Below are 15,913 nucleotides of genomic sequence, written 5' to 3'. Positions count from 1 at the left end.
TTCACTTCTTTTTTTTTTTTTTTTTTTTTTCTATTTTCACTTCTTTTATTTAACAATTGCCAAATGAAATTTTAGCAAAGGCATGTCAAAATGGACTCATTAATTATTTACTCTCATAAATTTCAAGTCAAAAGTGTATTTTAAACATAAAATTATACTTTTTTCTGATAGAGTTGCAGTTACAGATGAAGTTACACAATTTATATTACTCCTGGGAAAAATTCTAATTTCTGGGTTTATAGGTAAGTATTACTAATAAAAAGTTGGAAAGATGCTTGGAAAAATGCTTTGCTACAAAAAGCTACATGCATTTCTAAGTGTGTAATTTATACGTTCTGCCTTTTCAATGTAGGTATCCTGGCCTTCTTAGTCTTCACACAGAAAATACCAATGATTGTAGAAGGACCAACATCTTTAAATTACTACTGGGTACCTTTGCTGGTAAGAATTGGTGTCTTATTCAGTTAAGGCTGCTATGGGTACCATAGACTGGATGACTTAAACAATAGAAATTTATTCCTAGTTCATTCCATTTCTGAGGCCCTCTTCCTGGTGTGCAGAGGGATACCTTACTGTTGGTTTGTGGTGTGTGTGTGTGTAAGGGAGAGGAAGAGACAGAGAGAAAGAGAGAAAGAGAGAGAGAGAGAGAGAGAGAGAGAGAGAGAGAGAGAGAGAGAGAGAGAGAGAGAGAGAGAGAGAGAGAGAGAGGTCTTTCCTGTCTCTTCTTATAAGAGAGTCCATAGCAGCTGATAGCAGCTGAGTGTTGTTGACTCTGATTTATCAGAGATAGGGAAATTGAAAAAGAATACGAGCAATCAAAATGACAGCTAACATTGGTCTCACTTTGTGCCAACCTCCACCCTGCTTTAGAGATTAGGTTTCTTGAAAACAACTGTTGAGACAGAAATTCATGCAGAAGGTTTTTATTGGGAAGTTCTCTGCTAAGGTGCATTTGTAAGAAAGCGAGGAGGGCAGGATAGGGCAGCAGAAGAAGCTGAGACCACAGACATAATTACAAAAAATTCTGGCAACGAGTCTGGGCCTTTGTCAACCTCATCAGGCACCTGGTAGCCATGAACTGTCCCTAGAGGGGGTTGCCCTCCAGTGAAGCAGTTCCCTTTAGGCAGAGCAGTTTCTGATCAGGAAATCTGCTGAGTTATCCCAACATCTGGTTGAATGAGGCAACTGGAGGATATCTGGGTGAAGTTCTGCAGTCTGTGTTACAAGGTATTAACTCACTTCATCCTTTTGGCATAAATACTGTCCTTAGCCACATTCTCCTCTTCCCCTCTGCCAGTTTAATATGTGGGCACAGAGAGGTTAACTGGTTAAGCCCTTCTACAGTGATTCAAACCCAGGCAGTATATGCTCTTAATCCCTTTGTTTTACTGCCTTGTTATACTGGATCCTAAAACTGGGATTTTTTTTGTAGACTTTGGGGATAGCAGAAAGAAAATGGATAGGCAATCTAGTACAATTTCTTAAAGTCTCAAGACAAAGCACACAAAAGCATTATTAAATTTTTTGGTCTTTACTTTGAAATCTTTTTTAACAGAGTTACTTGAAAGCTTTCTTGCCCTGACTTTCATGTATGCCTGCATTTTGTTCTTCTGGACAAAGTCAATGACATGTTGGTTCTTTTCTCTACCCATTTCAGACTGTCATTTTTGGAGCTTACCTAATTGCTCAGGGGTGCTTCAGCGTCTATGCAATGTGTGTTGAAACAATTTTCATCTGCTTCTGTAAGTATTCAATATGTGTTTCCTCTTACCATGGATAACTGACAGGTGAGAAGGTGAGGATCCACGTCTTTGTGGGTTTGCTATTACCCAACTACAACCACAAAGTAGTATTTATTTGGAAGGAGACATTGCTTAGTAGATGCTCTTTAAACCTTAACAACTAAGAAACAATCCAGAGGCAGAGAGACAAATTCTGCTTAAATATGTAGAATCTAAGAATTTCAAACTCAAGATATTAGAAGAATGGAGAGCAGGAACCAATGGGTGAGAAACTTGACAAAGTTTTCATCAAGGACACAAAGTTGCATTTGCAAGATGAACAAGTTTGGAGATCTCAGGTACACCATGGTCATCATAATTAACAAAGCTATATTGCATACTTGAAATTTGCTATTAGAAATCTTAAGCATTCTAATCAAACATGCACAAAAAAGATAACTATGTGAGGTGATTGATAAGTTAATTAACTTGATTGTGGTAAACATGCCAAAATATGTATGTGTATCAAAACATTGCATACGTTAAATATATACAATTTGTTATTTGTCAGTTAAACCTCAATAAATCTGGGGAATTATGCCTTAGTAAACTTTGGGGAAAATACAAAATCATCCCCACTCAAAAAAAGAAAGAAAGAAAGAAGGAAAAATAGAAGGAAGGAAAGATGGAAGGAAGGAAGGAAGGAAGAAAGGGAGGGAGGGAGGGAAAGAGGGAGAGAGGGAGGGAGGAAGGAAGGACGGAAGGAAAGAGAGAGAGAGAAAGAAAAAAAGAACTTCAACAGCTGAGAGAACAGAGTTTACAAAGCACAAGAAACTCATATACTAAAATGAACGTCTTGGTTCATGGCTTGGTACTAGCATGACATTCTCTTTTCATTTCTTAATTTATTTCAAATTTTTAATGGTGATGGGCTTCTGTTGTGCTTTGTGAACAGAATTGGGGATGTAACTGGACTTTGGGCATTGGGTTTTAGGAATTTTTTAAAGACATCACTTATAATAGCCATTCTAATTGGAGTAAGATAAAATCTTAGAGTTGTTTTAATTTGTATTTCTCTAATTACTAGAGATGCTGAACACTTTTTCATATATTTATTAATTGCCTGTGTGTTGTCTTCTGTAAAGTGTTGGTCCAGTTCCTTGGTCCATTTATCGATTTGGTTCTTTGTATTTTTGGTGTAAAGTTTTGTAAGTTCTCTATAAATTTTGGAGATAAGTGTTCTATCTGAAGTGCGTGTGAAAAAGATTTTCTCCCACTCTGTAGGCTCTCTTCACATTCTTGATTGTATTCTTTGCTGAGAAAAAGCTTTTTAGTTTGAGTCCATCCCATTTATTGATTCTTGCTTTGAATTCTTGTGCTTTGGGAGTCTTGTTGAGGAAGTCTGATGCTAAGCCAACATGATGAAGATTCAGGCCTACTTTGTCTTCTACTAGGTGCAGGATCTCTGGTCTAATTCCTATGTCTTTGATCCATTTTGAGTCGAGTTTTGTGCAGGGTGAGAGATAGAGGTTTAATTTCATTTTACTGCCTATGGATTTTCAGTTTTGCCAGCACCATTTGTTGAACAGCACCATTGTAAGTTTTTGGCCCTTTTTCTAGTATGAGGTGACTGTATTTATGTGGTTTTGTTTCTGTGTCTTCTATTCTGTACCATTGGTCTGCCTGTCTATTTTGGTGACAATACCATGCTGTTTTTGTTACTATTGCTCTGTAGTATAGTTTAGAATGGCTATTACCAAGAACACAAACAATAATAGATGTTGGCGTGGATGTGGGGAAAAAGGCACACTCACACATTGCTAGTAGAGTTGCAAATTGGTGCAGCAACTCTGGAAAGCAGTGTGGAGAATCCTCAGAAAACTTGGAATGGACCTACCTTTTGACCCAGCTCTCCCACTCCTTGGTTTATACCCAAAGGACTTAAAATCAGCAAACTACAATAACACAGCCACATCAATGTTTATAGCAGCTCAGTTCACAATAGCTAGATTGTGGAACCAACCTACATGCCCTTTAACAGATGAATGGATAAAGAAACTCTGGTATATATACACAATGGAATACTATTCAGCCATAATGAATAATAATATTATGGCATTGACAAATGAATGGAATTGGAGAATATCATGCTAAGTTAAATAAGCCAATCCCAAAAAATCAAAGGCTGAACATTTTCCCTGATAAGTGGAGAATGATGTATAATGGTTAGGGGGGTGGGAAGTGAGAGAAGAATGGGGGGACTTTAGAATATGTACAAGGAAATGAGAGGGAGGGGGGTATGAAAAATGGTGGAATGAGACAGACATCACTACCCTATGTGCATGTATGATTACACAAATGGTATGAATCTACATTGTATACAAACAGAAGTGAAATGATGTGCCCCATTTGTGTACAATGAATCAAAATGCAGTCTATAAAAAATTAAAAGCTAAGTAAAAAAAAAAGAGATCACTTATAGTTTCGATAAAGCCAAGATGGCAACAGTTTCAAAAACCCACAGAGTCAATTCACACAATGTAACAGGGTGACAAATGGATATAGGGAAAGTGACTGGATCCATTTTAAACCTTAAGAGTTTCAACAGGTCTTTAGAGCTTTCACTGCTGAGTTATACACTGTGCCCCGCCCGAGGTGGCATGTGCAATCCACATACACAGAACAGATTCTTTTTATTAGCACCTCATGTAAAATAGCCCAGAGAACCTGGTGCCCACCAGGACTTTGATCTGGCTTTCACCTTCAGTGACATCTTTGTGGCAAATCTAGAGATGGTAGGGTCAGCAGACGAGAGAACAGAATCCATTACATATACAGTTATACACCGAAAGAGATAATGTCTCTGACATGTTGCTCTTAAGGGAAGTAGAGAAAACTTATTCTTCTACAGGCATTACTGAGCAATCTATATGTATAAAACTATCAGTTTTTTTTTTTTTTTTTTTTTTTTAGAGTAACGTGTAACATCAATTTCACACTAGGGTCACAAGGGGATAATGAGTATAAGGCAATATATGCAAAGAAAAATCTCCTAGAAAATAGTGACTTTTTTTCTCTTTCGGAACATGTTAAAAACAACTTCAAATAACTAGACAAAGAAATCAGAGAACTTTTGTGTACTAGTTTGCCTTTCCTCTGTCTGTAAATGGAAAAGAAAATTTTAATCCTTTACCTAGTATCTCAGTGTTTTTTGCATTTTTAAAAGAAAAGTCATGTTTAGAAAACTTGAACAAACTACAGCTTTGTCATGGGATGGAAGAAGGCATATGGAATTAAGGCAGTGCCTAAGCCATCATAGAAATGAGGGTCTGGAATGCACAAAGATGTCTTTTTTCATCTCAGATGCTCATCATGGGTACTATTTTTTTTTAAATTTATTTATTTTTTATTGTAAACAAATGGGATACATGTTGTTTCTCTGTTTGTACATGGCGTAAAGGCATACCATTTGTGTAATCATAAATTTACATAGAGTAATATTGTTTGATTCATTCTGTTATTTTTTTCCCTTCCCCCTACCCCTCCCACCCCTGGTTTCCCTCTATACAGTCCTTCCTTCCTCCATACTTGCCCCCCTCCCTAACCCTAACTCTAACCCTAACACTAACCCTTCCCTCCCCCTATTATGTGTCATCCTCCACTTATTAGCGATATCATTCGTCCTTTGGCTTTTTGAGATTGGCTTATCTCACTTAGCATGATATTCTCCAATTTCATCCATTTGCCTGCAAATGCCATAATTTTATCATTCTTTATGGCTGAGTAATATTCCATTGTATATATATACCACAGTTTCTTTATCCATTCATCAATTGAAGGACATCTAGGTTGGTTCCACAGTCTGGCTATTGTGAATTGAGCAGCTGTGAACATTGATGTGGCTGTATCTCTGTAGTATGCTGATTTTAAGTCCTTTGGGTATAGGCCAAGGAGTGGGATAGCTGGGTCAAATGGTGGTTCCATTCCAAGTTTTCTAAGGAATCTCCACTGCTTTCCAGAGTGGCTGCACTAATTTGCAGCCCCACCAGTAATGTATGAGTGTACCTTTCTCCCCACATCCTCGCCAACACCTGTTGTTGCCTGTGTTCTTGATAATCGCCATTCTAATTGGGGTGAGATGGAATCTTAGGGTGGTTTTGATTTGCATTTCTCTTATTACTAGAGATGTTGAACATTTTTCCATATGTTTGTTGATTGCTTATAGATCTTCTTCTGTGACGTGTCTATTCATTTCCTTAGCCCATTTGTCGACTGGATTATTTGTATTCTTGGAGTAGAGTTTTTTGAGTTCTTTATAGATTCTGGAGATTAGTATGATTGGCAAAGATATTCTCCCACTCTGTAGGCTCTTTCTTTGCATTATTGATAGTTTCCTTTGCTGAGAGAAAGCTTTTTAGTTTGAATCTATCCCAGTTATTGATTCTTGCTTTTATTTCTTGTGCTATGGGAGTCCTGTTAAGGAAGTCTGGTCCTAAGCCGACATGTTGAAAATTTAGAGATCTATCTATGATATTCTTTATTCTTATAACTTACAATATTTCTTAAAATTCATCTTAGGAAATGTCTAGAACCTACCAGTTCTCAGTGTTTGAAAGCTTAGGCTAATGTCAATTTAAAATTTGTCAGTGCACTTTTAACTTGGGAAATTAAAAAAAAAATGTTTTCCACCCATATTTATTAATAAATTGCCAACTTCTTGAAAATTGGGTATAATGTCAGCTTTATTCAATACAGTGTGTGTTGACATTAATAGTTTCCTTTCAAAGACTGTAGTCTCTGATACTAAAGAACAAGGGACAACAGGTGGTATTTCTCTTACTTCCAGCTGTTATGAGGGACATCATCATACTCTGGAAACTTTCTTAAGTGATACCCTCAGTCAAATTCTGATTATGTTGGATACTTTTTATTTTTTTATACATCTTTTTATATCTATTATCCTGGTTTCCAGAATACTTATGCTCTTTAAAATGCCAATCATTTATAAACACTTTACTAATGGAAACATAGCATCTTTCTAACATTACAAGGCACTGAGAATACTGTTGGGAAAAAATTATAGTTGTAGATGATTATTAATTTGATCTAGACCGGGCTTGCTACCAATACATCAAGGGTAATAATGAATCAGATGTACAACATGTGATATTATATAGAAATACGAATCAGGACAAGAAAAACAAAAATAAAAATGTGCATTGTCTATCATGTTCCATCCTAACTTTTTCATTTTGTGAGTAAGGAAGGTCACTGTGAGCTCTAATATAAAATCTACTAAGTCAATAATCCAGCTATTCCCAAAAGATTCTAGATATTCTCTGCTGTGAATCCTATAGATTCACAGGAAACTTGGTCCCATGCAAACTTATAGTTGCTCATCATGGTTCTAGGGCTCCCCCAGCCACCAGGCAGATGGGTCAGTGACAGTGCTATCATTTTCCTATTTGCTTAAGCAAGCAAAGCGGAAGGTAAATTCACATATGAGAGAAGTCAGTAACCCTGGCATTTGCCTTCAAATGTAATCTGAGGATTTGGGGCAGGGAGCTTCACAGCTAAGTAGGATGAGAGCTAACCTAGACATCCAGAGCCTGGATCCTCTGTCTTTTTCACTACCTCCAAGCTATCAAGTTCAGCCATTTCACACCCCTGGGTCTCAGCTTGAAGAAGCTGCAACATCAGTGTGTGGACTGCCATTAAAAGTGACTTTAAGCCGGGTAGAGTGGTACACACCTGTAATCTCAGTGGCTCAGGAGACTGAGGCAGGAGAATTTCGAATTCAAAGCCAGCCTCAGCAAATTATTGAGGCCCTAAGCAACTCAGCAAGACCATATCTCTAAATAAATTATTTAAAACAAAAAAAAAAAAAGGGACTGGGATGTGGCTCAATGGAGCAGTGTCCCTGGGTTCAATCCCAGTACCAAAAAAAAAAAAAAAAAAAAAAGAGTGACTTTAAACTCTGCAATCTAACTGTTTTACATTTACCACATAATTAAAATACTTTTTGTTCAACTTCATCCCCAGGAGTGTGGCACTTTATAAGTTTCTAAAAGAAACTGCCTAGGATTTAAAGATAATTTTAAAGAACACGAACAGCCTTGTTAACTTTGAAACTATCTGAATAAATTTCTTTGGGAGTGGAGGGGACTAGTGTGAAGGGCCAGTGCTTCTGGGCAGAGGTTGGGGCCTCTCACCTTGTCCAGCATCAGCAATTGAACTGTGCTAATTTGTCTTATGTTTGACTAATTCTGATTTTTCTGATTTTTCCCTGTTCGATTCTCCAATTTATAAAAATGTGTATGATTATTCTGCTGCTTGCTGCTTTTGCCCTGCTTTGGCTGCTGCATATACAGGTGAAGATCTGGAAAGAAATGATGGATCTGCAGAAAAACCCTACTTCATTTCCCCTAACCTGCACGGGATTCTGATCAAGAAGCATCCAGTTCCCCACAAGCAGAGTAGAAAAGCTCCCAGCAGTGCCACCCACTCTTAAGTTGACATTTTGTAAACTAGGTCAAGTGTAATTTGAAAATGTTGCTGTGGAGTAATGTGAAATTTCTGTGCTCTTTCTAAGAAGCCAGCACTTGGTACCATTTGAGGTGTTAGATTCTTGAAGACAATGGCCTCTGTGAAATAGTCTACTTTATAGACTGTGGTCCTAGCCGAAGAGCAAAGTGTTAATGTCAATCATTTTTTAAAATCTATAGCAGAAAGTGTTTTCATAACTTTTATAATGGTGTGCTGTTTCCATTACAGCACTTTGATAGCCTTTCTTTTTATAAGTGTATATTTGTAAAGGATATTCATGAAATTTTTGAAGGCACTATAAATGTGTAATTAGTTAGCCATAAAAATATTGTTTATAGTTAACCAGCATAAGGTACTAAATTTGTAAATATGGTGCTATGGTTTTATTTATATTGTTCAAGCTGGTGGACAAATCTCCAAACTGTGATTAAGTGTGTATTAATGGTTCCTTAGAAAGTATATTTCAGTATGTGAGTCAAGTCCATAACAATCATCTTAGATGTTACTGTCACACAGGTTCTACAGAGCATTACTAGGTGAAGGTAGTGAGGAACCTTCACAGATGGTTCGTTTTAGTGAAATTATATTTTATATTGAAGTCAAATCTGAGTCCTAGAATGTCATTTCCAACAATCTGAGCCTCCAATCACCATTAGAATATTCTAAACCGAAATTCCCATGTAACTCAGGCCTTTTGTCTCCAGCCAGAATTTCCTACTCCAACTACATAGAAGATCAATATGGATTTGTTTCAAAAGAGTGATTTTTCTCTTCATGAGAATACTTGTATTTCTAGATTATAGGGATTATGTGGCTTTGTTCCACAAAAGGGTAAAGGTTAGCTCAATCTTCAGTGACGATAGAGAAAAGATAAATAAGACACTTCAGTATTTACCCCAAGGAAATATATTTGTGGTCCTCCATTAGGTACCTCATCTGGTACCTTTACAAGGGACATGCTCTGGGTTAGGAAATATCTCTTTCCAGGGCTTAAGAGAAGTGCTTTTGTCACCCTCCACTGCTGCTGGTCAGAGCAAAAACCTGGTTTCTGGTAAGCCCTGCCTATGTCTTGCATGGCAGAGCAAAGCATTAATCAGATGCTCACATACCTACCTATCCTGCCCGTGTGCAAATGCATATGATGCTGCTAAGAGTATAAAACTGTACCCCAAAAGAATCACTAAATCCATTGGCATCCTTTTGGCTTTAACACTAAGCTTTTCATATAAGGATTATCTAAGTAATGGCTGAATGGAACATGTTGACTTGACATGTTGATCTGAACATGATCTGCACACCCAAGAAGAGAGTCAGAAATGCATCATTGTGTTGCCAATTAATATAAATATAACAATTATACCGAAGGAAGTGTGGAAACCTAGATTTAGACTGATTATGGAAGCTTAATAGTAAATAGTCAATGAATAGAAAAGGTTTTCAAAATATCCATCCTATGGATCAGCAACTTATTCTTGACTTCCTTTCTTGAGTTTACTGTAGTCACAGTGTCACCTGGCCTCACATCTCGGCAAAAAACAAAACAAAACAAAACAAAAACTCTTTATTCTTCTTCTTGAAGTATAATACAAGGAAAGTGATTGATTATGTTTCTAGATTTTTACTGTTACTTTATTGCTCAATAATTCAAGGGCCACAACAAAGATCTAGTAAAACAGCAATCTCTACCAGTGAACTTGTTTTAAATACAGATAAATGCCCTTGCCCTGCCCAAGAGATTCTGATATGCTATGCCGGAACATGGGCCACTGTGTCAATTATTATGAACTTCTCTAGTTGATCTGGACACACATAAAAGTTGGAAAATCATTTGAAAAAGATTTAAATCAACATAAGAGAAACTAGTTGCCTGTTTAACTGTATTATGGGCTTATTCCTAGTCAGAAAGATACTCTCCATTTATGACTTATTTGTGCAATTGAAATGCTTAGAGTAAAAATGAGCATTGTTTTTTAAAAGAAACATGGAAGCCATTGTCTTACAGAGCAATTAAACTAATAACTGTAAAAACGGAGCAATATTTCTCAAAACTTTCATTTGAAGGATTTGAAATACTGTATGCTAAAATTGTACAAATATTATCTTTCAAGGCTGTACTGTTCAGGTTGTTGGTGGCCAAGCAAAAACAATCTTGAACTAATATAGTAATTTAGGAAGTAAATGGAGAAAAATAAAGTAAAAGTTATTTCCTAGGTAGTGCAACTGACAGACATTCCATATTGGCAGAATCTGACCTGGTAGACAGAATGAGCTAATATTTTGCTATCATGATAACAAGGGCTGATTGTTTTTTCATACCTATGTTTACAATAACGTTGATGCCAAGCAACTATTTTTAAAAAAGTGATATTGTAAATTGCTGTAAAACAAGTATGCAGCAGATGGCGATGTTACTTCTCTTACAGTTTTGCTTTGACACTTAACTCTGTGCCATTCTTCCTCCTAGTGGAAGATTTAGAACGAAATGAAGGTTCTGAAGCAAAACCCTATTTCGTGAGTCAATCTCTGATGAAGCTTTTGATGGAGGAAGATTCAAACTAAGAACCAGTAGAAGAACAAACTGGTCATCCTGCCGCGTGTTACCTTCCCGCATCTGCTGTCTGCGTGACACTTGTTTCATAAGTGCTTTGTGTTTGGCGACACTGTATTCACGACCTTGTTGGCTTGCATTTGCATGTTTTATACCAAAGCTTATATTGTAATATGTAAAGCCATCAGAAGTTGCAAGGGAATTGTTAATAACATGGAACATTTTTATACTAATATCTTTTGTTTTGTAATTCATTTTTTAAATAAGAGTGGCTTGGATGTTTTGAAAATACTACTGTGTTAATATTCTTTTAGATATTAGATTGGAAAAGGGTACACTATTAAATTGATAGCTCCTAATATATTTTTAAGATGACAACTAAAAGACTTCTTCTGCAGGGAAAATTGGTAAACAAAATGAAATAAACATTTTTAGGGCTTTCCCCACTCCTGTTTGACAGTAAACCAGTAAAAGGACCACCCCACTCCAGTCTTTGCTGTTTTTAGTATAGAATGTTTCCTGTTAAGCAAATTGCCAATCATCCAGCCTTTACTACTTCGTCCTCTGACAAAGTGCCTTACTGGCTAATACTACCCAGCTTTCATGGGCAAGTTTACAAACATTGTTTAAAAAAATTAAAACCTGCGATGTTTAGTGATTACAACAAGTCTTCTTGCATTTGTTTTCCTCTTGCTCACTGAATGGAACCCATAGGTCATTTCACCATGTTTGGTATTCTCAATACTAGAGAATACATTGTGTGGTATAAACAATTTCCCTAGTGCCTAGTGGACATTCATGAATGTGTACTATACACAAGGGGGAAAAAATGACATTGGGTTTCTTTATTTTTTTTTTCTAAAAGAAAAAAACTGTAATCTTTTTATAGATTATCTTTGAAAATACAATAAGATTGTATTTCTCAGTGTTTTATACACATTGGAAAGGGAAACTTCTGGCAATTACAAAGGGAAACTTTACCCATGAAAGGGTGCTTACAGATATCATGTACTGAATAGTTCCATTATAAATGATTGCTTATTCTCATCAAAACCTGTTCTATATGTGCTGTTTCATTTTCTAGCTTTTGATACAAAACAACCAGTTTACTTACAACATGTTAACTTTTTATTGCGCCAATAGAAACAGAAACAATTTTGAATTCAGTTTTAAAAAACTCTACTAGTACTACTAACTTTAAAGAAAATAAATTCAGTGTGCTATTTGGTGTAACGGGAAGAGTACATAAAAGCATTCACCCTAAGATATGTCAATCAGATAATGATAGTTTGTGAAAACTTCAGGAATCAATCAACAATAAGTTACTACTGGTTTATCTGTTATCACATTTATTTAGATGTGACTTTAGATACTTTTATGCCAAAAAGAAACTGACATGAGAACATGATCGTCTGAGCTCTTCTGCCGTGCAGAAGTGTTAGGAATCCTTATGTAAGCATCTTTAATAACTAAAATGTTTAATACTTAATGGGATTTGTTGTTACTCATTGCTTCAAATATATTTTTTCTAATAGAGATTTAGATAAAAACTATTTGCCTTTTTGTTTCTTTAAGCTAGGAAAAAAAAAGAAGAAGAAGAAGAAGAAGAAGAAGAAAGAGAGAGAGAGAAAAAAAAGTTTTTGTTTTTTAAATCCTCCCATACTATAACATCTTCTCTGTACCAAGTATCTAGGGTTATTCAAAAAATATCTGTATTTTAAAATGTTCCATTGGTAAATCAAGTAACTAAAACTGAATATTTATCCAAGTCACAAGCCAAAGATAAATGAAAAAAATCGATGTTTTAAAAAAACCCAAACAATGCCCTAAACTAATTAATTGATTTTTATTTTAATTTGCCAATTCTGCTCATTCCCTTATTTGGTTTTGCCAACTTCATAAGAATAAAATATCATTTTTAAGGCATGGATAAATTTAGAGTCCCTGAAAATATGTGAAGAGTAGTTCACAGTAGTTTTCTAAAACAACATTAAATGAACCTATTATTGATCTATCTTAAGCTAAAAGAGCATCTTTTTAAAGTTGAATTATTAAGTTTTCAAAATTAATTTTCTTTTAAAATATAATGGGTTCCTTTCAAAGGTAAAATAAAGCAATGTTATTGCCATTTTCAGTGTTTTTAAAATAAAATAAGATGTTTATTAACATAGGTAACAATTTTCTCTTTATTTGATGTAAAAATATAGTTTGATTTCCAGGAGAAATCCAAATTGTGCTTTAGATCTTATTACCTCTTACTTTTGGTTGATAAAGCACTGATATTTGCAAATAAATTGTATGGAATTGGACTATAATTGATTTGGTTTTTCTGTATGCACACACACACACACAAAGTTTAAAAAGTTTATGTATCCATATAATAAAATCACACAATGAAGGGTTCTATGAGATCTTCAGGATGATGTATTATTTAAACTGATATTGGAAATGGGCTCTGTGCAACAATTCCCTATTTTCCTTTTAGTATAGAGCCAACCAGTACTTATTCCAATGTATGTTCTTTCACTTTTACAAGTGGTGCCTCAGGAAATTGCTCTTAAATTCTAACCAGGCATAGTAATTATCTCCAGTATTATCTGGTTCTGGATAGGGGAACATGCTTTATAAATCAGTCTTTCTTGGCATAAGACATGGGGACAAAATTGAACTAAAATCATTATTACAGACCACAGTGTATAAAATGGTATCTTAACGTTTTTTCCAGTTTCTTGCAGATATTATCATTAGATGTTTGCAACTCTTTGTGTTTTTAAAATATAGCTATACAAGAATGTCATTCAATAAATTATTAGTGAAAAAAATCAAAATAGAAGATGCATGTTCTATTGAAATCAACAGTTTTTCTGTCTGAAATCTAATTATCTGGGTCTGAAAAATAAACAGAATTATATATGATAAATACATATAGAAACAAGTTACTTCTTCAGAGTTACTTCCCATCTAACATGTTTTCAGTCTTGGAGCTAACTTGGGTATTGAGGACTTTTCTCTCAGGCTCTAGCTGAATTTACTTCTGGTCCTTAGTAAATCTATAATCAACCAGAAAACAAAGCCAACCCCATTAAAACTAATGTAAATTCATTCATTAATGAATTTACACTGAGTGCCACTTTATACAAAGCTTGGACATCAGGATGATGTTACAGTCATGGACCCAGAACAAATGAATCCACTCCCACCATTTACAACTTTCCAATTGCTTAGAATAAAAGGTTGTCAAACAGTACAGAATCTGGCAGTATCTTCTGTAATGGTTTCTGTGTTGGTAAATAAGGGCTGTTATGTGACATGTTTAAAGGTAATCAATTGGATTTTATTATTCGAAGTTGGTAAATTTTTTCTTTAAATTTAACTCCCTTGGTTTCCCCCCATTGTGAAACAAAAATATTTCTCAGCTCTCTGGTAAACAGTATGAAGCAGACAGTAAACCTATCACATAGATGTGTTTAGTTCAAACAAATAAACAACTGCATGAATCAGAATATTTTAAGCAAAGGGTAATTGTGAATGAAGGTAAAATGCCCTTCTACTGCTGGCTCAAAAACATGGTACATCTTAACTTCTGGCCCTTTACTTTTAAAAGCACAATGTGTTAACAAGGCTAAGAGAGGCTTATCAAAAGAGAAAGATGTTTGCATTCTTCTTATAAACTAACATACAGTCTGAACTTGATTCACTGTTAGAATAACCCAGGAATCTCCACATTCTTCAACCCAGAAGAATGTGCTTGATTTCATGACTGTGTTTGCACAGAAAAGAAAAAGTAAGGTAAGAAAGAAATTGGGAAAAGCATTGGTATCCAAAGAGAGAACAAGAAAACCTAAGGAAATATTAAAGAAGTCTGTCATGCAACTCAAGAGGGTAATGTTACAGGAAGTAGGGTGCCTTCCAAATGTAATTAATGATTCTATTGAAAAGGAACTCAGCAAATTGGAAACCAGTAATTAAACAAAAATATTTCTCAGTCCTCTGGTAAACAGTATGAAGCAGACAGTAAACTAATCACATTGATGTGTTTAGTTCAAGCACATAAACAACAAAGAATAATGTCCCAATATGATGTATGATTGAGGATTAAAAAAAAAAAAAAAAAATCTGCCTCTTTTTGTAGAGGGTGTGGTCCAAGGCCTTTCTCTCAGGATGAGCTGGTGTGCTCTCTTTTCCTCTCCACATCAAGATGAATTCTCTTTTTCAGACTTTCTCACTTCCTTCACTCCAATTTGGTCTGTCTCATTTTCTTGCTTAAAACAAATTGAAAGACTTATAAGTTCTTCAGAAGGAAATGGAAGTGGGAGAGGAAAAGAAAGGATGATTTAGCCAGCTGCTTAAGCTAAGCTTTGGAGTGGCAAGTGGATAGGCATGTATGACTGAGCCTGGTCACAGCACAATGACTATTAATAGGGACTTTAGAGCCAGACCAAGCGAACTTCAAAGCCATCCTGTTACTAGGTGACCATGGGCAAGTGTTCGGCCCCTCAGAGACTTTCTTAGCTGAAACCTGAAGCACATCTGCTCCTCCCAGGACTGCTGGAAGATAACATAAGAGCATATGGATGGGACCCATTATTGGGTCTGGTTCATGGAGACCTGATGCTTGGGAGCCATTCATGGAGAGCTTCTCTTACCTGAGGACTCTCAGAACCTTGATGCTTTGACTTTACCACCACCCTCCCTCTCCCAGTGGGCAGCTGATTGGGGCCTCTCTGAAAAGCTAGAGAAGGGCATTACAATAGGTAGAAACTCCTTCCACCATTACCCCTGCACCTGAGTCAGGATGTTAGTGATTCCTCCAGAACTTCATTCCAAATCCAACATGAGATTTCTTTAACATAGCTTGAATTCTCTGGTCACCAGTGACAGACCTCTTCGAGTAGCCAACGGGGTTTTCATTGAGACTTCAGCTCTCCTGACATGCTTGCTCATGATGACCTTTTTAATTTTAAATTCTGGCATTAAACCAGGCTTATGAAGCCAGAGAATTGGATGGCATTTTTACAGCCCCTTAACCTTTACTTGTTCTCTAATGCTAAAATCTGAATAACATTTAAATTAAATGTCGCATCGCTGGATGATTGAG

The 15,913-nt window shown here is 35.9% G+C and overlaps 1 protein-coding gene across 2 annotated transcripts in view; it reads left to right on the top strand.

Moving 5' to 3' along the window:
- The window catches only part of SLC44A5 (solute carrier family 44 member 5), a 330,443-nt gene extending 318,856 nt beyond the window's left edge, over positions 1 to 11,587 (top strand). Inside the window, exons 19-22 of one of the 2 annotated variants that reach the window (XM_079128981.1) lie at positions 172 to 242; positions 353 to 441; positions 1,658 to 1,742; positions 10,732 to 11,587. In XM_079128981.1, the coding sequence (XP_078985107.1) occupies positions 172 to 242; positions 353 to 441; positions 1,658 to 1,742; positions 10,732 to 10,826 (340 nt within the window). In that variant the 3' untranslated portion in view covers positions 10,827 to 11,587. Of the gene's footprint in view, positions 1 to 171; positions 243 to 352; positions 442 to 1,657; positions 1,743 to 8,092; positions 8,654 to 10,731 lie in introns of those variants that run through there. The other variant, XM_079128980.1, reaches the window with a different exon arrangement.
- The last annotated feature ends 4,326 nt before the right edge of the window (positions 11,588 to 15,913 follow it).

Source organism: Sciurus vulgaris (assembly GCF_902686455.1).
Source record: "Sciurus vulgaris genome assembly, chromosome: 1".
NCBI lineage: Eukaryota > Metazoa > Chordata > Mammalia > Rodentia > Sciuridae > Sciurus > Sciurus vulgaris.
Note: the sequence above shows the minus strand (reverse complement) of the source record. Positions and strands in the feature narration are given on the sequence as shown.